The 22,868-nt window shown below is 40.3% G+C and overlaps 2 protein-coding genes across 4 annotated transcripts in view; one reads left to right on the forward strand and one right to left on the reverse strand.

Moving 5' to 3' along the window:
• The window catches only part of LOC137156760 (acyl-protein thioesterase 1), a 112,821-nt gene extending 102,376 nt beyond the window's left edge, over positions 1 to 10,445 (forward strand). The window contains exon 17 of the mRNA XM_067553780.1: positions 4,460 to 10,445. Within this exon, the coding sequence (XP_067409881.1) occupies positions 4,460 to 4,468 (9 nt within the window). The 3' untranslated portion in view covers positions 4,469 to 10,445. The remainder of the gene's footprint in view (positions 1 to 4,459) is intronic.
• The window catches only part of RGS20 (regulator of G protein signaling 20), a 39,986-nt gene continuing 27,392 nt past the window's right edge, over positions 10,275 to 22,868 (reverse strand). For all 3 annotated transcript variants that reach the window (XM_067553776.1, XM_067553775.1, XM_067553777.1), the window contains 3 exons: positions 13,499 to 13,585; positions 12,334 to 12,568; positions 10,275 to 10,463 (listed from right to left, as the gene is read on the reverse strand). In XM_067553776.1, coding sequence (XP_067409877.1) covers positions 10,275 to 10,463; positions 12,334 to 12,568; positions 13,499 to 13,585 — 511 coding nt within the window. The remainder of the gene's footprint in view (positions 10,464 to 12,333; positions 12,569 to 13,498; positions 13,586 to 22,868) is intronic.

Raw genomic sequence — 22,868 nt, forward strand, 5'->3', positions numbered from 1 at the left:
GAACCCACAAATCAAGGGATGCAACACTGAAGCTCCATCTTCCGGAACAATTTATGAAAATGCTATCAAATACAGAAGAGCTGAATTCAAAGATCCTTTTAACGATCAAGGCCACAACTAACAGGCAGGCAAGTGGTGCTGAAGAACTCAGTAGAGAAAGTGGTGCCAAAGCCAGACCTGGCATCAACATCAGCATTAGTACCATGACCGGCACCAAAGCCATCTACAGGCCCAGCATTGAAGTTGACACCTCAGAGGTTGAAATGGTGCTGAAGGAGGCCACTTTAAATGGTGGGGAAGGAGCTCTGTGCTCTTTCATGTAGAGGGACACAGGAAGATGTCAGAAGGCAAGTCACATCTAGCATTGAAGATGCACAGAAAGGAGCTGTCGCGGGTGCTGCAGATTCTACCAGTACGACTCTGGTACTAGTCATACCCCCAATGGTATTAATTTTAGCACTGATAATACAGTTTCAGAGCACACCCGAGCCACGCTTAGTATTGAGAGACACGTGCACTGACAGTCCTCAGAACAGATACCACTTTTTGGAAGAAGTGTATTCCTCACCATCCCTATCACCATGCCTTTTCTCTGGCATCCAGCAAAGATGATTTACTGCTGAGATCTATGAGCAGTACCACTATGTAGAGATCCTCTAGTTTCTAAAGACCCCAATTGCTGGCACACTAGGATGGCACTGGTAAAGCCAGAAACCAGCTACCTCTCTGTGCATATACAGAACACTACTGGGGCTTTTGGGACCCACCTTCTCAGGCTTGTAGGAGTTAGTTACTGCCTTGGCAGAAGAGGAGGAGGTGCCTCTCTCCTGCAGCTTCGCTAGCAAGATCCCAGTCACTGGATTACAGAGAGAAATGACAGCAGGAGGCCAAATGACCCCTTTCACTTTCTAAGGGCCTTTCATCATCCTGGGACAAGACAGTAACTTTGGTGCCACTGCAGGCACTTGACAACTTCAAGACCTTTCAGGAGCTGAGTGCAGGTCATGGATACTTTGAAGATTAGGGCTACGGCTACACTGCCGGCGGCAAAGTTGCCGCCATCAGAATGATTGCTCTGAATCAACTGAGCGGTCAGTGAAGACCTGCTCAGTTGATCCAGAAATCGACTTATTAAAATCACCTTCGCAAGTGGCATAGAGCTGCATGTAGCTGATGCAGTTCCTGTCGGCACAATGCAGTGAAGCTGGCGTGCAGAAGAGGAGCCCAAAAGTCGATGGGAGTTATGCAAGTTTTTTGCATAGCTTGCATAACTCCCGTCGACTGCTGCTGAATCCCGGAGGTAAGTGTAGACAGGGTCTAAGAGGTTATCTCCACTCTGTGTAGAGGTGGTTGCATCCTGAGAATGGTACCATCAGCATCAAGTGACTCTGATAGCTGTATGCCTACTAGGGGTTGGGAGCTACCTGGCAGACTTCTAAGCAGGAAGACAGTAACCAACTATAAGTGGTCACTGTGGAAATCCATCCTAGACCCAATATTTCACCAGTGTGGTATTCTCATATTTGTCATGGCAGACATTGCCAAGTACAAGGACTTTTGCTCCAAGGGATGTACAAACCCCAGCTTCCTTCTGGACACCTTTCTACTTTGTTGGTTTCAGGGAGTTTTGTGTGTGTTTTGCACTGATCCTTTGGATCATATCCAAGATTAGACAAAACAAAGCTACATTCAACATGATATCCCCTACTGGCCAAGGCAGTTTTGGCCATCTGATGTCCAGCCAGCCATCTCCCACTGTACACACATGCACATCTTCCCCTGGGGTTGGACATGCTATCATAGAGCCAGTTGCTGCATCTGATGGTCTGGATGTTGGTGTTTGAAAGACAGACTGCTTCCTGCAAACCCAGTAATCCTTTTACAGAGTCAGAAACTCTCTAATAGGAAGATTTATTCCTTGATTTGGAAAAGATTTCCCTTATGGGCAGCTCAAAATAGTGGGCAGTCGAGGCCCTAAGATCAAGGATTCTGGACTAAATACTCCTCCTGAAGAAAGCAGGACTAGCCTGTAGCTCCCTCAAAGTCCATCTTGTAGCAATATTAGCTTGCTGCACTCAGATACAGACACACTTGGTCTTTTCACATCCTATGGTATTGAGATCCCTCAAGAACCTTCTCCCTACCTGCCTTCCAGTTAGTGACCCTGCTCCCATTTGGAAGCTTAATGTGGTTCTCTTACAACTTGTGGACCTTTTCTCATTTGAATATTTAACAAAAATACTCATTTGTACCATCTCACCATCAAGTTGGTCTTTCTTGTAGCCATCACATCAGTGCAAAGTTGGCAAAGTGTGGGCAGCCTTATCCATCCTTTATACTCTGTCTAGGGTCCAGCTTTATTAAATAAACAGGATCAAACCTGTCAGAATCTTTGTGGTCCTATCCAGCAAATCAAAAGCCCAAGCCATCTCTTCTCTGAGAATCTTAACATGGATTACTCAGTGTATTTCTGACTATTATCAGTTGGTTAGCAAGCCTCTCCCTCTGAACATAAAGGCATGCTCCTTCAGAGCCCAATCAGTGTCTTTGGCCTGCTTCAGAAATATACTGATCTCTGAGATCTGTAAAACAGTTCCAGAGGGGTAGATCTGTAAGACAGACTTGTAGAGCAACCCACTGACCTTAGTGGAAGCACTGTGCACTTGACATGATTGCCAGGGCAGATGCCAAGTTTGGAAGAGCTGTACTTCAATCCTTGTTTGACTGATACACCCATGATTCTTCACTCCCACAATCTGGAGAAGATACTTCTCCCAGTCACCTACAGTAGAATCCACACTGACATATACTCAAAGAAAAAAGCAAGTTTACTGACCCTAGAGTTACTGTAGTTCTTTGAGAAGTTGTAGCTAGGTGGATCCCACATATCCTGCATTTCATCACAAATTTTTCAGAGTTCTCAGATACACAGACTTGGAATTGTGAGGTGAATGAAGGAGGGTCACAACTTTCCTGTCCTGTATGCCTTCATGTGGGAGTACAGGAAGGCAAAGGGTGTATATAGGGCCATGATGGACATTGCTATTCAAAAAACTCTATTCTCATGTGCATGAGACACATGCGTATCTAAAGCGAGATCCATGTTGACTATAAAATTACAAACTACAATTACTGGAAGGTAAGTATTTGAACTTTCTAACTAACGTTGATCTGTAAGAGTCGGAAGCACAATTCCCCTTCCTCTGCTTATTATCCTCTAAATGGCTTGTGGGAACACCTTGCCAGTAGGCTTCCCCCTCCTTCTTGGCTGGTCATGTGAGGGCCTGCACGAAGTAGTACAAGAAAATGAGATAGTCCAGAACTTAGTGCATTATCTTGGGACCCTAGAGACCTAGGTTCAATGCTCTACTCTGCCACAGACTTTGTGTGATCTTTGACAAGTCACTTAGTCTCTCTGTGCCTCAGTTCTCCTTCTGTAAAATGGGGATAACAGCACTTCCTTACCTCCCAAAGGGTGTTGTGAAGTTAAATTAATTAAAGATTGTGAGGCAGTCAGATATTACAATAACGGTGGCCATAAAAGTATCTTAGCTAAGTAGATGGATGTGAAATGGGAGCAGTAGAAGGAGCTGGTGCCCAGCTGTGGGGAGTTTTATGGAGCTCCCAAACTTCCTAGCAGCAGCTGAAAGAGGAGGAAGAGAAACCTAGCCAGGAGCTCCATTTATTTGCACTCTATAAAGAGACTTTGAACACCTTTTGGCTTCTTCTCCCTTTCAATGGAGAGGGCAAAAAGACCTGCTGCTGCCAGATTGTTGATAGGTAAGGGGGAAGGGTTGGTGAGAGATCTCTGAAATTGATTTATACAATTTCTTGTATTTTGGAAGGTTATTTCAAATGTTTCTGGTGAGTTACAAGGGCCCAGTAAAGTGAAGACAATACTACAAAGAGAAATTTTTTTCCCTCCTAATTACTTACCTTAATTGGGCCATTGTACAGTGAATTGTGAACATCAGACTTCTATTTTCCCCCTAATACTGATTTCTTCACTCTTAGGCTATTGTAGCACCCAAGAAGCATGTTGCCATGCTAAACATGTCAGTGGAAAGAAATTGCTGGGAAAAGCTTCCTTTGTTTTTTTGCATCTTTCTGAAGTTTTATATATTTAACATATACTTCTTTGCCCTTTTATTTACTGTTGGATCCAACCCACACTTCAAGGTATTTAACAACCTGCCAAGTTTAGAAATTCGTGTATACCAGTACAAATGGCTTCAGGACCAAATAAACTTTTCTTAGCACTCACTGTGGATTAATGAACATAAAAAGATTTTCAATCCCCGTAGAGATTCTTGAATAAAGAAATTCTGGTAGGGATGTAAGCAAATGCTCTAACTAGTAATCTTAGAGCACAATGTCTCTTCTTTTCTTCCTTCTTGCAAAGAGCTAGAAATAAGCTTGTATGCAGATACTTCATAAAATATTTATTTTCTTTTGACAGTTCTGTTAGAAGAAACAAGTTTCAAGACATCTGGACCAGTATGAAAGAGGATTTTGTAATTAGCTTTAAGAACTAGGCCAAGCATCTAGGTTCCTGAAAATGAGTTTGGTTTTTTTTTTTTGGGTTTTTTTTTTTTTTTTGGGTTTTTTTAAACAGCATACAACCCTGGAGTTAACCTTTTGGTTTTTGACACAACCATCCCTTCCTAAATGCCTTCCTATAGTTAATAGTCAGTAGGGCCCGGATGCTCAATTGTATGGTGTATGTTTAAAATATTTTTTCATTTTTATAAGTAAGTTGACATTAAACTTTTATCAATAAACTTTTGGTAATGGAATTGTTTTTCTTAACTTTGTGAACAATGTACTGTATATTTTTTTACAGTCTGAAACATACCACCAGACATATTTTACCTCTCAACTCTGTTAAAAATGTATGAATGAAATTTGCATTTGTTTCTTACTGGCATATTCCTACTAATTTTGTGGGGAGGAAGGACAACTAACTTCATTTTAATTATACCAAATCTGCTGTGGTATCTAAATTCCAACTTGTTGGCTCTGTCTGGTTTGTATATACCATTTACAAAGTAGTGCTTAAAATCAGATCATGAAATTTGGAACTTTGTTAATGGATCTATTGACCTCTTCTGTTACAATGCTTGGATAAGTTTGCTTATGTAACCAGCATTGATCAGTCCAATTTATTGTGCTGCCCTAAAGCCTGTATATTACTACTACTAGATTTTATTTCTGGAGAAATTACTTAAATAGTTTGTTTAAATTTGATCTAATTGTTTTGTTTTGCTTATGTGTTTGATACCAGAGTTTATTTTAGACTTTCTGAATGAGCAAAGACATTTTGTGATAGGCTGTTTTAATGATGGTCAGTAAACCAGTTGATAAAAAGATAAAGTGGTTGGGGAAGTAATATTATTTTACATCGATTCATATAAATGGCATTAGTTCTTGTGAACTGCTCATTAACTTTATTTTGATATGTAGAATCATTGATACCAATGATCAAACCAGAGACCAGAATAAATCATTAAAATTGTCTTTAAAGTCTTTCACTACCCAAGATGATAGAAAGATTTTTTTTTTTTTTTTTAAAGAATCCGTTGTTTGACAGTGTACCTTTTAAAACACTTTGCAAGTGCTATCTAGCAAAAATCTAGCATTGTTAGAGGACATAAGATTCTTACATTTTTGGCAACCTCTATATTTATATTCATCTAAGCTTTGGGGTGGGGAAGGTCTGTGTTGTCAGTGCATGAGGAATGTGTGGGTAGGTACTCATGTAAATCCATTTAGTTTCTGGAGAATAAACTCCTTAACTGGAATTGGCAGACAGAATTTTTCTTTTGCTGATTATTTGCTCTGTTCTGCTGGAGACATGCTTTCAAATGAAGTGGTGCTAAATTCTGAAAACGCTCAAGTTGTGAGACCCCCCAAAAACACAGTTTGCTAAATAGCTTGATTTGTAATGTAAAATTAAAGTATTTCCCATTGAAAGAGAAAAATAGACTATTCTTTTGGAAGGGAAAATAAATTTGGATAAGAATTTAGCGTACCGATACATCTGCTTATAAAAGAGGAAATTATTCAAATGTTTCAAAGGTTATTGCATAATTTTATGGAAAGAATTTGGACTCTGCTTGATATTTCTGCTCTAATTCAGAAAGGTCTTTAAAATTAAACTGACCTTTTAAAGTGAACAGACTAACCTACAGTGAAAACTTACAGGGCTACTTTAATTATGTAGCTGTGAAAATATCTTAATTTCAAGTTGCCTTAGACAACAACAAACTGACTTTAATTATAGATGTTTAGTGTCAGTGTGTCTGTCCTTTGTTTTGGGGCACTTCTGAAAGGACAAGTCTAACAAATGGTATTAAACAAATGTAGTCCTTGTGACTTGGGTGCCAACTAGACTTTGACAGCCATGAAAATCTAAGTTGGTTACAGAAGAGGCACATCATGGAGTGTATGAACTTCCTCACATTCTGTCTACCCTCAACATGTAAGGATTGAGGATACAATAATAATTCACTTTCCATGCCTGTTCAGTTTTGTGAAACTTCCCACAAGAATCTGAACTGTGATACTGGCATTGGTGATTTGCGGATATCCTGTGGGAACTGGAATGAGAGACACTTGCCTTAAAGCTACAGTCAATAGGTAGAAACAGCTTCTGGGACTTGATCCTGCAACTACTTGGGCAAAACTTCCATTGACCTCAATGGGACAAGTTGAGGGCCTTACTCTCTACTGAAACAGATAGGTTGCTGATTAAAATTGAGTCATCCAGTCCCCTTAAAGCTACTGTAATGTGTTTAATATTAAAACAAGTTTAAAACTATTAGTGCTCATCCGTCTCATCACAAACAAGATTTTTCTCTGTTGAACCTCTTTAAAAAACAATTTCTCAGGGTTAATTATTTGTTTTAAAATTTCATATTAAGAAGGCTTTAATGGTCATTCTTTGTGTCTCAAAGTGCCCTCTCTTACTCGAAAGGACACTTAGATATACCATGCTACTGGAACAAATTTTTGTGATTTAAAATGTGTAACATACAGAAGTTTAGTGTATTGTATTTCATTATATTGTACTAATGAATTTGGAATTAATGTGTTGGCTGAAGGGGTCCATACAATTTTAATATTGCTTAGCAGAGTCATGAAAAGAATACACTTTAACAGCATGAATGTTCTGCGGGAATTATTGGTATATAAAGTACAGCCATTTAAAGCTAGTACCAGTGGAATAGAAGGTTATTGCAGCTTAATGATGTCCTGCTGCTAGATAAATGCCAAGATAAACAGCAGTGTTTATTTTTCAAGCCAGGATATATTGATTCTGTGATAATGGTTTTAACTTCATTTATTCTGTATAACTCATGTAGATATGATCACTTTGTCCTTATATTTCTGTAACAATTATTGTCTATTATAACAATTATATACATAATATAATTAATACTTTCTAATTCAATGGGACCAAAACTTGATCCTTAGAAAAGGTTAGTGTATTTCACCAGAGATGAGTTTATGGACATAGTTATGAATAGTGAAACAAAATACAGGGAATAAGCAGCCTTATGTATGATTTAATTAACCTTATTTAATCACATATAACATTCTGTTAAAATGAAATGCTAAATATTTAATACTTTTAAGGGATGTGTCAAGAGACTTAGCTCCAACATCCTGGAATTATTGCATGACAGAAGGGTGTGTTTTAACCGCACCTGAAATGAATGGAAATGTTCCCCTGAACTTTTAATTTCCCAGGAAACTGACAGTCTCGCTTATTGTCCAAGTGAAGTGAAATGCAAAAAGTAAAAACAAGAGTAGAAATGAGCAAATTAGATTTTTAAAATACTTTCACTTTTAATAATCTGATAATTTTTTTTTAAAATTCTGGACAGTATCCTTTTAATTTGAGTAAATCTCTTCCATTTAGTATAATAGGCTGGAACCCATTGCATTTGATATGATGCCCATTTGCTCTGTCTCCTAGCTCTTAATAAGGTATCTTTAAAAAGATGGGGGAAAACATTGAACAAAACTACATTATCAGTTTCGTGAAATGACACAGCTTTGAACTTTTCTGATGCATGTCTGATCTCTCTAGCAAGTTGAAGGTGGCCTAGTTTAACTTCTTCTGTCAGCTTGGTGCTTCTGAAAGACCTGACCTAACCAAATTAATACATTGCTTAAGTACAACGTAGTCAGTGATAGTTCAAGTTCTCCCAGTGCTACCTCACCAACACACCTATTTTGATCTTTGGCTAGCACTGAGACTACTAGCCAGCATTCCAGTTAATAGGCAGTGCAAGCTATTAATGTGATTTTGGCTGTGGATATGTCAGTGAACTGTCTGAGATCTCTAATTTGACATCTAGCAGCCAAATGTATTATATTAGTAACAACTGGCAGTCACTACTGACCTGGACCAGATTTTAACCAGTGACCTAGAAGACCTCTTTTCCTTTTAACTGAATCATCCAATCCTACAAAGGAGCTGGCAGCAGTGTTTTTCAGTTTCACTTGTTAAATGTTGTTAACTTTTTTTTTTTTCAAACTGACCTTAATTATTGTTGTGTTCAAAGAAATAGATGATGGAAACTATTTGGCCACAGCTGTTGCTTACAGCTCACCTTGTATCAGGTCTTCTCCCTTGATAGTCTGTAGAGACAAAGCTCATTATTTTTTAATAGGATTAATGCAGAAAGAGGAAAACACATCTCCTGCATGGTGCATTGAATAAGCAAATAAATTAGTGTGTGTCTGAATTTCCCCCAGTGAGGAGGAGTTTCAGTTTAATGTTTGTATTATAGTGCCAGGATGGGAGAACTGATGATAGGCTGGAGAAAGATTACAATAGATTTTCTAGAAAAAGCAATGCAAAACTATCTATATGAATCCCTTTTAAAGACGTGATTTTTTTTCACTCACCATGCTTCTCCTCCCCAATGCCTTCTGCTTCACATCTCACTGCATTCATTTAAATCAATACATAGGAAAGTACCATTGAAGGGAAGTCTACAGTAAAACTGCAGTGTATTTTTTCTTAACTACTATAGATTAATCAACTCTGTTAAAAATAGTTCTATAAACTGGTATTTAGAGGTAATTTGTTTAACTTCTTTCTAGATTTAGTTATGTTAACAACTTTGAGGTGTGTTGAAATGCCGTATGCTAATAGATATGAGACTTGGCAAAAAGCATTAGGCTGCACATACAAAGTGCAATATATTAGAGATACTATAAATGCATGTAGGAAGCTTGTGGAAGAATACTGATTTGCTGAGTCTGAAGTAATGCCATATCCCTGGAAGCTTGTTTTATCTTGATTTTTTTATGAAGTATATGAATATCACCTGTGAAGTAGGCAACCCCCAAACAATCTGGCTTGTAATTTAGGAGGATTTTCAATGTCTATGAACACACAAAATGACTGCAACTACAGATCTCTTGAGACTAAATACTGAAATATTAATTACCATTATTCGCATCTGCCTGTACAATGAAGAGGACAACACATGAGAATTCTTGTGCTTTATTTAGATTATAAATGCCCAGACTCTTCCCTCTCCTAAATTCTTTAGCTTTTATGAATATGAATAGTCTCAACTTAAAAATGTTTTCAGTCGACTGAGAGTAAAATAATAATTTTCAATAAGATAATTTTATAGGCAGAATTATTCCAACCACTACTTCCATAAACTTGAGGTGGTTGTATTTGATTTCCATGAGCACACTGCTTATATGTATTAGGTACCCACTCCAAGACAAGTACCATCTCTACTTAAGTAATGGCCAGGTAGTACTATTATAAAGTGTGAGGCTTCAGTATAGTGTAGCCCAAGTCTCAACAGCACAACTATTTCTACAGTGATTTCCCTATGGTGGCGGGGGAGGGTAAGAGCAGTCACAACTAACACTATTTCAAAAAAATAAATTGGAGCATTATTTCTTTCCCCGAATGGTAATTTTAACTTCCCCTATAAGAGTTCTTGTGTCTGAGTGCATGCTGCTATTGTAAAAATACTACTTTTTTAACACCGAACTATCTCCACATTCTCCTTTACGAAGTCACTTAGGTTGATCAGAGGCCGCAATTAGTTTTTGGTGTCAGAGCCCTCTGAAGGCTAAAACATTGACAGTCCATATTAAAATGTGCCTGAGTTGTTTTCAGGTAGATAGCCTATTAACTCTAAATTCCCTGTTGGTTGATGTAGCCCAGAGTTCCATTTGTGGTTTTTTTTGTTTGTTTGTTTGCTTTTTAAATAAATACATTAATAAAAATACTATGCTTTGATGGATTTCTCAGATAAGGACTGAAGCAAGTCCTTATAAATAGCAGAGTTCATAAACCGTGGGTAGGAGTCTCTATGCATTAAGGTGTAAATCTGGAGCTGTGCATCATCAAAAGTATGTTGTGATGGTTCCAGCATATTTCGGTTGATAACTTCCCTTACTCTGGAGTCCAGGCTGACCTGTGTATTAAAAAAGCATTTATTGATATTGGTAATAGCACACACACTTTTCCAGCTCTACCCACTTAAAAATGTTCTTTTTATTATCACGTAGCAGGTCTATACTAGAAGTACTACATTGGTGCAGCTGTGGGAGAGGTCTCCTGTCAACATAGCATCGGTTTGGACAGCGCTTAGGTCGCTGTAACTTGCATTGCTCGGGGTGTCTTTAACACCCTTGAGCAACGCAAGTTAGATTGATTTAAGCAGTAGTGTAATCCTGCCCTCAATCTTCACTCATCAAACAAAGTGTAAAGGGTTTCACTTAACCATTTTCTCTGCCTGTGTATATTTATCACTTCCAACTTTGGATGAAATTATCTCCTTGTGTATGGCAGAGGACACAAGGACAGCCTTACTTTAAACAATACAGTCTGGAATCCAATTAATGCTAAATTCTGAGGATACTGCTGGAATTTTTTTTTCCAGCTTAACTTTCTGCTTACTGCTGGGCTAGATGGACCATTGGTCTAACACAGTATGGGCGTTCTTAGGTTCTTAATAGTGCAGTGAATTTTTAATTTTTGTGTAAATAGGTTTTGTTTCCTTGGGAATATGTGTTGTCTCAGAGGCTAAATTCATAGCCGCAGGACTTAGAAAGAAGCTGCAATATACAGAAATGTAGTTTAAGCAAATCCCTTTGCTAAAGAACAGAATTACACATGAATTGCAATTAGTTATATCATGCTTCCATATGAGAGCGATGTTGTGAAAATTTAAATTTTGGTGAATTGGCAGTCTGAAAGATATGTTAACAGACATTTAGATTTCAATAGTGCTTGTATCTGTATACAAGCAGTGCTTTTTGCACCACTGTGGCTAATAAGCTTTTGACTGGTATTTGAGTTTATAGTCCTTTTAAACAAGAAACCAACTAAACAAACTCAACCGTGTTCCAGTGTTATGTTCAGTGGATGAAATATTTGCCAATATCAGACCGATAGCTTTGTATATCTGTTAAATTAATCATAAATGAAAGTTTCACTTGAACTTTTGCTGTATAGCAGTAGTCCTCAAACATTATATCTGAGCAATTCCTTTATTTCATGGCAAATTACAGTTAAAGATTTTAAACACGTTTTAAGGGCTTCAATTTTTTTTTTTTTTTTTTTTTTTTTTTTTTTTACTGCTAAGAAAAAACTAGCTTGTTTGGGAAACATGACTATTTAAGCAAAGACAATACTCTTTGTCCTGTTATGCCTAGGAATTACAGGCCTCTAACATGAGTGCTTTATAGAGCTGCTTTGTTTGTTAAGAGGAAAGATGGAGGATAGTTTCAACATCCTGAAGCCTTCACTTTCTAAGTCTCCATTATTAATAGGCTTGGAAGGATTAGATTTTTATTGGTAAATATCAATTTCCCTGTTTACACAAATCAACAAAAACATTTCCATTAATTTATGGTAAAAATTTACAGATAGGCAAAGTAAGAAAAATGCTGCTTCAGAATTTAGAGTTGGATTTAAGGATATTTACTTGTATATTGACGTGTTTTAATAGTTATAAAACTTTAGCCTTTTGAACCCCAGGATCTACTGTCATTAAATAATCCTGACCTAATTTCCCCAACCATGAAAATGTAAATGGATGAAAATTGAAAGAAGCTTAATATCCATGATTTTGCATATGTGAAAATTAAATATCAATTTAATATTAATTTTCATCTGTCAGTTATAAACAAACAAATCAAATTCTGCCAAGCCTAATTATTACTAATGAACCTCAAAAGACCTGTATTTCTGGGTTTAGCTGTCTCTGCCTTTATTAAGTCATGTTACAACCACCAGTGTGCAATGCAGAATTAAAGAATGAGCTGGGGAGGGTCACACACCTCTTTTGGAGAAAGAATAGAAATATAATCTTCATAGATCAGCCTTGCTTTTTCTTCTATGACATTCTTGTTGGATTCCTGCTTTAGCTCCTCGCAAGCCATCCAGAAAAGCATGTTCTCTTCACTGAATTCTGTTCGGAGGAATTCTCGGAAAGCATTTCTGCCTGCTGGAGTGATCATTAACTTGTCAAATGACTGAGCCCAGGCATTTACTTCTTCAAGAGTAGGAGTTGGACTTGAATGAGAGAGAGGAAAAGGAGATATTGATGCTAGTTACTCAGAATACAGTCACTAGACACAAGGCATTTGCTGTTACTGAAAGAAAAAAAAGTGAGCTTTACATGAGTCTAATGCATAGTAGGTCAGACTGTTATCTGATACCCAATACGTCACCTGCTGCGAAGCTCTAGTAAACTTAAGGATAGGAGGATTGTGGAAGATAAAACTACTCTTGAAAATGTGATCAAATATGCCGATGACTACACTAGCTTTATTTTAAAGAAATGCTTGAAGCTAACTTACAACAAAAAACCTTTATGCAACCCCTGAACATATTTTTAGGCTTCAAATGCACAGTAGTCTTTTTGTTCAGTCAATGTCACCATTATGGTAGAAATATGCATACAGAGAAGGCCCAGACATTAATATGTTTATAGCTGTTACCACAAAAGCTTCACTTCTATCTTGGTTTGTATAGGTCCCCATGATAGCATCTGAGCACCCAGGAGAGGATAGCAAAATTTAACTAGTTGCCTGACTAGTGATAGGATCTATGTTCTCACTTGTTTATTACTCTTTATTTAAAGCTGGGCACTACCAGTTGGATTGGTTAAGTTTTTCATAAAGTTATAGAAATGAGAGATGAAAACATTAGGCTTGTAGGGGAATGGGAGATTCATTCTTTATTTTGTTGTTGCTATTGTACCACCATATAACGTAAGCTATCCCAATACAATTTTTTTTTTTTTAAGTATGAGCTTTGGATCAGGCCCTGAATTAACAAAAGGGTTAGTGTGGGAATGTTAGCAGCATTCAGCTAGAGATGACTGAGAATTGAATTTAAACAGATGGTGCATGAATGACAGGATAGTAATTTGTGCATTTCAAACCATTTACCTTGCAGATTTAGCTGTTTATATATAATGCACAAAGAAAGAAAGGATACCTCTCCTCACAGTTTGGAATACTTTCTGCTCTGAGTTCATGGGATGTCCTCCTTGCTCTCTCTTCATCTTGATTCCTAACAGTAAGACTGCAAGGTAGCAAACAGATAATAACTCAGTCAAATTTAGGTAAGGAAGAGCTTGAAACTATGTCAAATTGCTGATATTTAATATTTTACACACACTTTGTTTGTTTACCTTACCTAAAAGGGATAGAAATTACCTGTACCCTTTTATTTCATAAATCTCCTTGTGCACTAATTTTACATTGGTATAAGTCAGCAACATTAACAAAGCTACTCCAGTTGCCAGGAGAATCTGATCATCCACTGTAGTTTCTCAGCGCAACCTAGAGGGAGTTCGGTATGTGCTTCAAAAGGCAAGGTGCAAGCCAGAAAACACTGAGTAGCTCTATTATTGTGGAGTAGCTTTCTTAATGGGGCTACTCATGGTAATAAATACTATGCATAATAGTATATGTCTTCACATAGTGTGACTAGCATTGTTAATGGGACTCCTCCTAGTAATAAGCACTAAACAAAGTGTTTTCAGGATTAATATGAGGCATAAATACAGGCCAAAGTCATCCCACCTAGGCTTATTAAAAGCTCTCAGCACTCTTGACCGGAAAACGGTGTCAAGTCCTGTTCCTGGTCAAATTCCAGTGTAGCAGTAATTATCTAGCTCAAATTCTCCAGTGCTTTCAGTTAAAGAAGCTATCCTTTGTTTCTAGACCTAAAATTTCCAAAGCTTGTTTATTTTCCTTACACAGAATGGCTGCTATATTCTGTCTCTGTAAAGCACTTTTGGATTTGTTAGGAGAAAAAGGCATCAAGTAAATTTATAAAGCATGTCCACAGTGTATTTGGATTTCTAGGCTCTTACCACACCTGACAAACAAGGCAGCTTGACAGAATTTTGGGGGGAAACTTTAAAAGAAATGTACTGGCATATCTTTAGCTCCATTACATGAAAGAAAGGTATGGTTATCACTTAGGTTTATTGATTTCCTTTGCTCACTTCCTTTTAAACATATGGCTTATATCTTTACCTCCAACTTCACTACCTTAATTAGTTCTAACCTTTTTCTTTCTCAAGTATTTGTCTATTGTCTGCGGAGACCTCCTTGCAGGTCTAGAATTTAAAAATGTTAAGGACCGAGCAGTGCAATTGAAGGTTGAGAAGGATGCTCTGTCTCTTACAAAGTAATCTACACAATGGAAATGTGGAGAACCTTTGCTGTAATCAAGTCAGGTACGATGATCACACTACCCACTGCTGCTCATTTTGTGTAATACCTGGAGAATACTTTCAAATCACTGGCCTATCTTAGTTCACTTTTTGTAAAGGAAGAAGCAGCATAATTATGAAAACTATAGTATCATCTTATCGCCTGGATCTCAAGATGATTGAAAGAGGAGCCCTGAGAGAGGTGGAACAGGACAGAATAGTGACCATTGATCATGGCTTTTTTTTTTTTTTTAAAGTTGCATTCTGTAAACAGCAAGAATATTCATCCATGACATTTTAGATTGAAGGAGACAACAGAACAAATGTCTAAATGGGATAGGATGCTGCCTACTTTGTAATACGCAATATTTACTGTGCTTCACAAAATGGTAGCTACCCTTGCAGACAGAAAGACTCCCTAAAAATGTAAAAGTGCAGAGCAGAGAGAACAAACTATTTACATAGCTGTATCTTAGGCTTCAAAAGGGTAACAAGTATGTGACTTAAGTTATAACTGCAGCACAGGCTTTGGGCATCCAGGCATTGGGACTTGTTTTCTGGTCCCATAATGGTTCATTCCAATTCTAGTATTGAAAGTGCGGTGAATAGTGGAGGTGCTGCCTCCCAACCACATGACTCATGTGGACTGTTATTTTTGTTTCTATTCATAATTTTTCAGTGGAAAGCACTTGAGCTATTTTGAGGAAAGATACTCTGTGAATAGGGATTATAAATAGAACATTTAATTGCAGTTTGTTTCGCATTCCTTGCTACTATAAAACAGTTGCTCTCAGAAAATTAGAAGTGATTTTAAGGCAGAGAAAAGCTGCTCTGTTTGTAGCCTGCCTCCAGTTCCCAGGCTATTCTTAAATACCAATAGGAATTTTAAGTGCCATCAAAATTGAATGATTTCAACACCCCATTGAGTAAATAGCTTTCTTTGTACCATTTTAACACTTATGCTGCGTTTTCTGTGTACATCAGAGAGAACATCAGATAAAAGAGCGGAGGAGCAGTTATCAGCAATTCAAAGGAAATAGTGGGAAATGAGGTTTATATTAATCCATTAAGTCAGTGTATATAAAGTGCTTTTATTTCCTTTTTTGGGAAATCTGTAGCTATGGCTGTATATGTATACTATACACCAATGGATTAAAATCACCCTTGAGTCTTTGATCTTAGCGATATTATACAGCTGGCATTTGGAGGCTTATTGAAATTGTGTTGTGTTGAAATTACTCATTTGGTAGTGTTGTTTTTTTAGGATCATATCCATATGTCCCGCAATCAGTCCTTGTGAAAATGTGTTGAAACTTCCTTTTGCTGTCATTTACTAAACTATACTATACTATGTATACAGGACCTAGCACAATGGAACCCCAGCCTGGTTGACCTCTAGGCATTACCACAATGTAAGTATTTAAAAAATATTATTTATAAAAATAAATAAAGTATTTCCATATCCTCTAATAACTATTGGTATAATTGCCGGACTTCTTTTTGCTCATTTCAGGGGGATTGATTTGATAGCTGATACGCATATTGTGGCTTCTGTTCTGAAGTCAGGTGCTGGGTGAGCACCAAAAAAATTTGTATAGGATATTTTCTGTTTGACATGTGAAAAGTTAACAGCACAGTTTCCATTTATATTAATTGGAGTTGCTCAGTTAATGCTTTATACGTGCACCAAAGTTCTTTTGTAGGTTGAATAAATTGGTGCAAGAGGGAACTACTTCAAGTAGATGCAGCCATGTATTCTATTTAGGTGTGTGTGTGTCCAGCACACCAGAGCCAGAGAATTTTGCTTACCAGTACCTGTAGCAGGTGGCATTTGGGTTTCATGACATAACTTCTTCTCTGGCAATATGAGGTGGTGCTGCCTTGACACTCCCCCACCCCCCAGTTTCTTCTTACTGCCCATGGCTGGAGTCAGAGTTCTATGTGGTTTTCACCTACCCCCGTGTCCCTCTATTTTTAGTGACTTTTCTAGTTATATATAGTTAATTAGTACCCTTAGGACAGGGTTAATTAGATTTAATGTTAGTTAGCTGTAGTTTAAGTATTTTCCTGGTGGTGCCCTCACCAGAGTTTAAACACTGTCTGTCGTGTGGGGGAGCAATCCCCACACATGGTGTTTGTTGGGCCTTGGTGAAGCCCATGTCAAGAAATGGTGTTCAATTTGCAGATTGTTCACCAAACAGACTCAGGTATTGAGGGATCTTCGTCTGAAGCAGCATTTGCTCGAACAGGTTATCAGATTGGAAGTTGCCCTCAGGTTCTTAGAGTGCTGCCACTTTGTGTCCTGGAGTTTGCAACTTCTCTGAGGAGATGGAGGAGTTGTTCCCTGTTGAGTGTCCTGAGGAAAAGGTCGCATAGAACTGACTGAAGCTGCTTCAGGTCACATGGGGACTGTCTTCCTCCTCCAAAAGGAACATGAATCAGCACAGAGTGAATGCTGGTGCATGGGATGGAGCAGGTCCCATCAACCACTCCCTGGTACTGTGCAAGGAGGTCAGAGACCCCGTATAGTTAACTTTGGCTCCAGCCCTAGGGCATCCATTTAGCCTCACACCAGCAAGGGCAATGCTGGCACCAGGTGTTTCTGCACTGGCCGCATATCAGACAGCAACGGACTTCCTCTGCCTTTCTGTCCCAACCTTGCCCTTGTTCCAGGACTTACCAGGGCTACATCCCATTGGCTTTATAGGCCCATTGGCTGGGCAGGTTGCCGAACCTATGGGTCTGATGGCACCGTACCCTGTTGTTCCCCTTTCCCAGTCAGTGGAAGTGGAGCTGGTGCCAGGCTCAGCACAAGGGACGACCCTAGCACCTGGACAGTCTTTGGCACCTTCGTGGATGGCTCCACCTTTATTCCCTGAAGCCTGGAACTCTTCAGCATCCAGGTTGGGATTTTCCTCCTCTCACTCTCCATTGCCTGACCCTCATCGGTCATCAAGGAGTGCTGTGGATACCAGGATTGGCGTTCATCTCATGGTTGGGATGGTGGCTTCTGGCCCGAGGCCTACTGGCCATCAATGCCTTATCTACACTAGTGACTTCCAGGGATCTGTGGGATACTTCTCAGTCATAGAGATCCCATTCATCATTTCGCTCAACGGCGAGATCACTGACCCGGTCTGTGGTGGTGACTGTTGATGTGCCACAGATCGAGGCACTGGTGAGCTTTCTCCTGGTAGAGCCTCCAGAGTTGTCCCATATGGGTCTATCAGTCCTGGAGCAGGATCTGGCTCTGGCACAGTTAGCTGCTTCATCTTCATCCCCAGACAATTCCACAGTGCCGGGCTCTCCTCCCTCTTCAGTACCAGAGGATTTCAAGGCATACCAGAACCTTTTGCGACATGTGGTTGCATCCCTGGTGTTGAAGTGGAATTCTTGCAGGAGAATGCCCACAGGTTAGTGGAAATCCTGTAGCTCTCTACCCCTGGCAGAGTTGCCCTCCATATTAACAATGCACTCTTTGAGCCTGCTACAGTCCTCTGGAGCACAATGGCTTTGGCACCACCTGCAGCAAAGCACATGGAGAAGTGCTACTTCATTCCAGTGCAGGGATTTGTGGGTTTTTATTCCCATCCATCCCCAAATTTTGTGGTCATAACCGTGGTGAACAATAGAGCCCAACAGAGCAGGTTTAAGTCCTCTACCAAGGATAAGGATTCTAAATGAATGGACCTGATGGACAAGAATATTTACACCTCTTCTTCCTTGTGGATTGCTAACCAGCAGGCATTGCTGTCTCAGTACAACTTTATGAACTGGATGGCTATGTCTAAGTTTGCAGACCAGCTGCCCAAAGCCTCAAGAGAGAAATTTCAGGCATTTGTCACTAAAAGCTGCTTGGTGGCTAAGACTTTGTTTCAGTCCGCACTGGATGTTGTGGATACTTGGCCAGAGAGATGGTCTCAGTGATAATCCATGAGAAGGGCCTCCTTGCTACAGAATTCAGGCATTGCTCCCCATGTGTAGAAGGCCATAGAGAATTTGCCCTTCAATGGCCAAGCACTGTTTTTGGCCAAGATGGATGAGAGTCTGCATTCCTTCACAGATTCTAGGGATATCCTACAGTCCTTAGGGGTGAATACATCAGCAGTGCAGAGGCACCACTACGATGGTCAACAGTAGCAGCAGTAGTATCATCCATAGTGCACATTCGGACAGCCTTTCTCTCTCTCAAGACAGTGACACTATCCCAGAAAGGGGCATAGATCCCATAGGAGGAGACAGTCAAGTCTGGGGTTTGGCCAATCTACCCACCCTCCCTTGGTGCCCCCCAAACACCCTTTTTGATTCTTTGGTCCAGAGCAGTGTTCCAATCATCACTCCGTTCTCCCCGTTCCCACCATTTGGGGACACGCTGGCCCACTTCCACAGTGCTTGGGGCTCGATCACCACTGGCAGCTTGGTCCTAAGCACTGTCATGTCACAGGCTACACAATCCAGTTCCTCACTATCCCTCTCTGTCCCTCTTCAGGGACTCCTCTCACAAGATACTGCTTCTCAAGCAGTTTTCTCTCTACTGGCTTCGGAAGCAGTGGAGGAGGTTCCATCAGAACACCAGAGTCACCGGTTCCATTCCCAGTACTTTCTGATGCCCAAATCCAAGGGAGGGGTAAGATCCATTCCTGATCTTCATTATCTCAACCACATTTGGTGTTAACAAATATATCAAATACACGAGGTTCCAAATGATTGTTCTATCAACTATCAACCCCACATAGTCTCAGAACAACTGGTTTGCTGCTCTGGACCTTCAGGCTGCTTACTTGCATGTGGCAATTTTGCCAGGTCACAGAAAATTCCTTCAATTCATCATAGCAGAGCGCCATTTTAAGTATATGGTGCTTCTATTCGGACTCTCTTCTGCCTCTTGGGTTTTTTCAAATGCATGGTCATCATGACAGCATATTTCAGGAAGAAAGGAATCCACATCTTCCTATACCTGAATGACTGATTACTGAGGGACAGATCCAGAAAGGAAGTTTTCTCATGTCAACACTATACTGTGCTTCCTCACCATCTGGGTCTCATGCTAAACACCAGGAAGTCAACTATGGTTCCCACTCAGAAAATTGAGTTCATTAGGGCTCTAATACTCTACAAGTCTGAGAGCATTTCTGCTGACCAACCATTTTCAGGTAATTCACCACCTTTGTCTCAGTCTCCAGTTTCAGCCTTCCATGATAGTTCAGTTGTGCCCGAAGCTCTTAGGCCACATGTCCACTTGCTTGCAGGTGGTCCAGTTCACAAGGTTGCGCCTTCACCCCTTCCGAATGTGACCCAGGGCTATTTACCATCTGACTCTTCATCACCTGGGCAGATTGGTCCATCCCCCTCAACTGGTCCTGGACTCCTTTCAGAGGTGGACACTTCCAGAGAAGATTTGCTGGGGGTTCCAGCCTTTACTAAACATATCTGTTGTCATTGACACCTCCCTGATGGGTTGGGGAGAACACCTGGGGTTGCTGAAAGTTCAGGGTCTGTGGTTGGAGCAGGAGTCCTCACTGCATGTCGACATGCTGGAGTTTTGGGCCATCCACAATGTATGTTGTGCTTTTCTGGACCATATCGGGGCTCAACTGTTCACATACTTATTACGTGAACAAGCAAGGGGAGCACGCTCCAGGATGCCCTGCTGAGAGGCTATCAGGTTGTGGCAGTTCTGTATCACTGGGAGCATTTCTCCAACAGCCAGCCATTTGCCTCGTGTCCAGAATCCTCTCACAGACCATCTCAGCAGGAATTTTTCTGAGTCGCAAGTAGTCTCCAAAGACAAGCATCCTCCGGATCATCTTCGCAGCTTGGGGCATACCGATGATTAACCTGTTTGCTGTGAGGGACAATGGGAAATGTCATCTGTTCTGCTCTTCAGGGGGTCTTAGTCCATGCTATCTAACTGATGCTTTCCATCTCAGCTGGCAGTCGGGTCTCCTGTATGCTTTTCACCTGATCCTGATCAACTCACAGGTTATCCTCAAGCTGAAGACAGATTGTTCTCATTGCCCTGCCATGACAGTGCTAGTTCTCTGACCTTCTTGTGTTGGCAATTCAGCCACCCATACCCCTTCCTCTCCATCATGATCTGCTCACTCAATCATAGTCACACCTTGCAGCCCACGCTCAACTCCCTGCATCTCACAGCATGTCTGCTTTGTGGCTAAATGAGGAGGAAGTGTGGTGTTTGATTGCTAGTTCAACAGGTCTTACTGAACTGTAGAAAGCTCTCTACCAGAATGGCCTATTCAACAAAATGGAAGTGGTTTTCGGTGTGATCTTTGGCCCACGGAATTCAACCAACACTGCTTTCTATCCAGAATATCTCGGAGTGCCTGCTGCATCTTAAGTCATCAGGACTTGGGCTTAGCTCATTGAATGGGCATCTGGCAGCAGTATTGGTATTTCATCCTTGCATTCAGGGACAATCCATCTTCTCCAATGCCATGGAAGCAAATTTCTTAAAAGGGCTTCATCTCCATGCTCTGGTCTGACAGCTGGTTCCTCTGTGGGACTTTAACACAGTCCTAGCAGCTTTAATGGGACCTCCGTTTGAGCCCTTGGCATCTTGTCCCTTTCCACTTTTATGTCAGAAAACTCTGTTCCTATAGTGATAACATCCACAAGAAGTGTGTGAAAGTTGTAAGCTCCGATGGCAGAGCCTCCTTATACATAGTTCTGTGAAGACAAAGTGACATTATGACCACACCCAAACTTTTTGTCCAAGGTGGTCTCTGTTTCATTTGAACCAGGAAGTATATTTACCTGGGTTATTTCCTAAGCTGCATTCATCTCCGGAGGAGCAGCATCTCCATACATTAGATGTCAGGCAACATCTAGCCTTCTATCTGGACAGGACTAAACCATTTCATGCCTCACCTTGCCTGTTTGTGTCATATGCAGATCATATGAAGAGGCAAGCAGTCTCTTCACAGATGATTTCTAAATGGGTAACATCCTGTACCAAGACTGCATATGAAACAATTTCAGCTCTGCTTCCTCAGCAGGTGTGAGCTCATTTTATAAGAGTGCAAGCTACATCAGTAGTATTTCTGAGTGATGTCTCAATATTGGATGTTTGCAGGACTGCTGCCTGATTGTTCATATGCATATTTACGAACCATTATGCCACCATCACATCTTCCACAAAGGATGCAAGTTTTTGGAGGGTGGTCCTGCAGTCCTTGTTTAGGTAGACTCTGAGCCCAGCATCCCAGAGTTCTGCCTGTGAGTCACCAAAGTGAAATACACGACTGCATCTACTCGAAGAAGAAGAAATGGTTACTTACTGTAACTGTGGTTCCTTGAGATGTGATGCAGACATGTACTCCATGACCCAGCCTCCATCTCCTCTGCATCAGAGTCTAGTCTCCAGGTCTGCGAAGAAACTGAGGGGGGGTTGGGGCGGTGCTATCTCATATAACTGGGAGAGGGGTGGCTACAAGACGCAAGCACTGCCCCTCTATAGGTACTTTTTTTCCCTTCTCAAGTAGTTTTTTCCTTTTAATAGAAATTGACTTTGAAGCTAATCAAAATGTTACATTTGAAATATAAAAAAATTAAATTTATAGGTGGCCTATATTCTCTAATACACTATTTTGCACACACATTCCCTCCACCTCAACCTTCGGAGTGAGGTTTTCTATCAGTAATTCTTACACTGCAGGAGGTAAATTACATCAGATAAAATTCTCAGGATTAGCCATCATTTTGTGTTCAACTAACAAAATACAATACAATTTTCAATAATAACTGCTCCAGCAGCATCGGGAGCTGACCGCAGCCTCACTCCCAGGGGCTGCTGCTCCTACTCCGGGGGCTGACTGTCAGGTGCTGCTCTGCCCCCAGGCCTCTACTACTGGGTTAGGGGCTGACAGCTGCTCCAGCTGCACCGCTGCAATGGGCTGAGTTTGCCGAAGAAGTTACAGAGGTCCATTGAAGTCACAGCATTCAGTGTTGCTAGGCAAAATTCTCTGGCTCTGGTGTGCATGCACTAGGTGGAATACACATCTGTATCACATCTCGAAGAATCACTGTTAAACTAAGTAACTGTTTCGTATACAGGCTGGCCACTTTGCTTTTGGACCCAGAAGTTTACCCACTTCTATCTGAATGTGGAGATAAAGAAACTTC

The sequence above is a fragment of the Emydura macquarii genome, unplaced genomic scaffold (genome assembly GCF_026122565.2).
Source record: "Emydura macquarii macquarii isolate MOO-44397 ecotype Brisbane River unplaced genomic scaffold, CSIRO-AGI_Emac_v2 contig_1477, whole genome shotgun sequence".
In the NCBI taxonomy this organism is placed as follows: domain Eukaryota; kingdom Metazoa; phylum Chordata; order Testudines; family Chelidae; genus Emydura; species Emydura macquarii.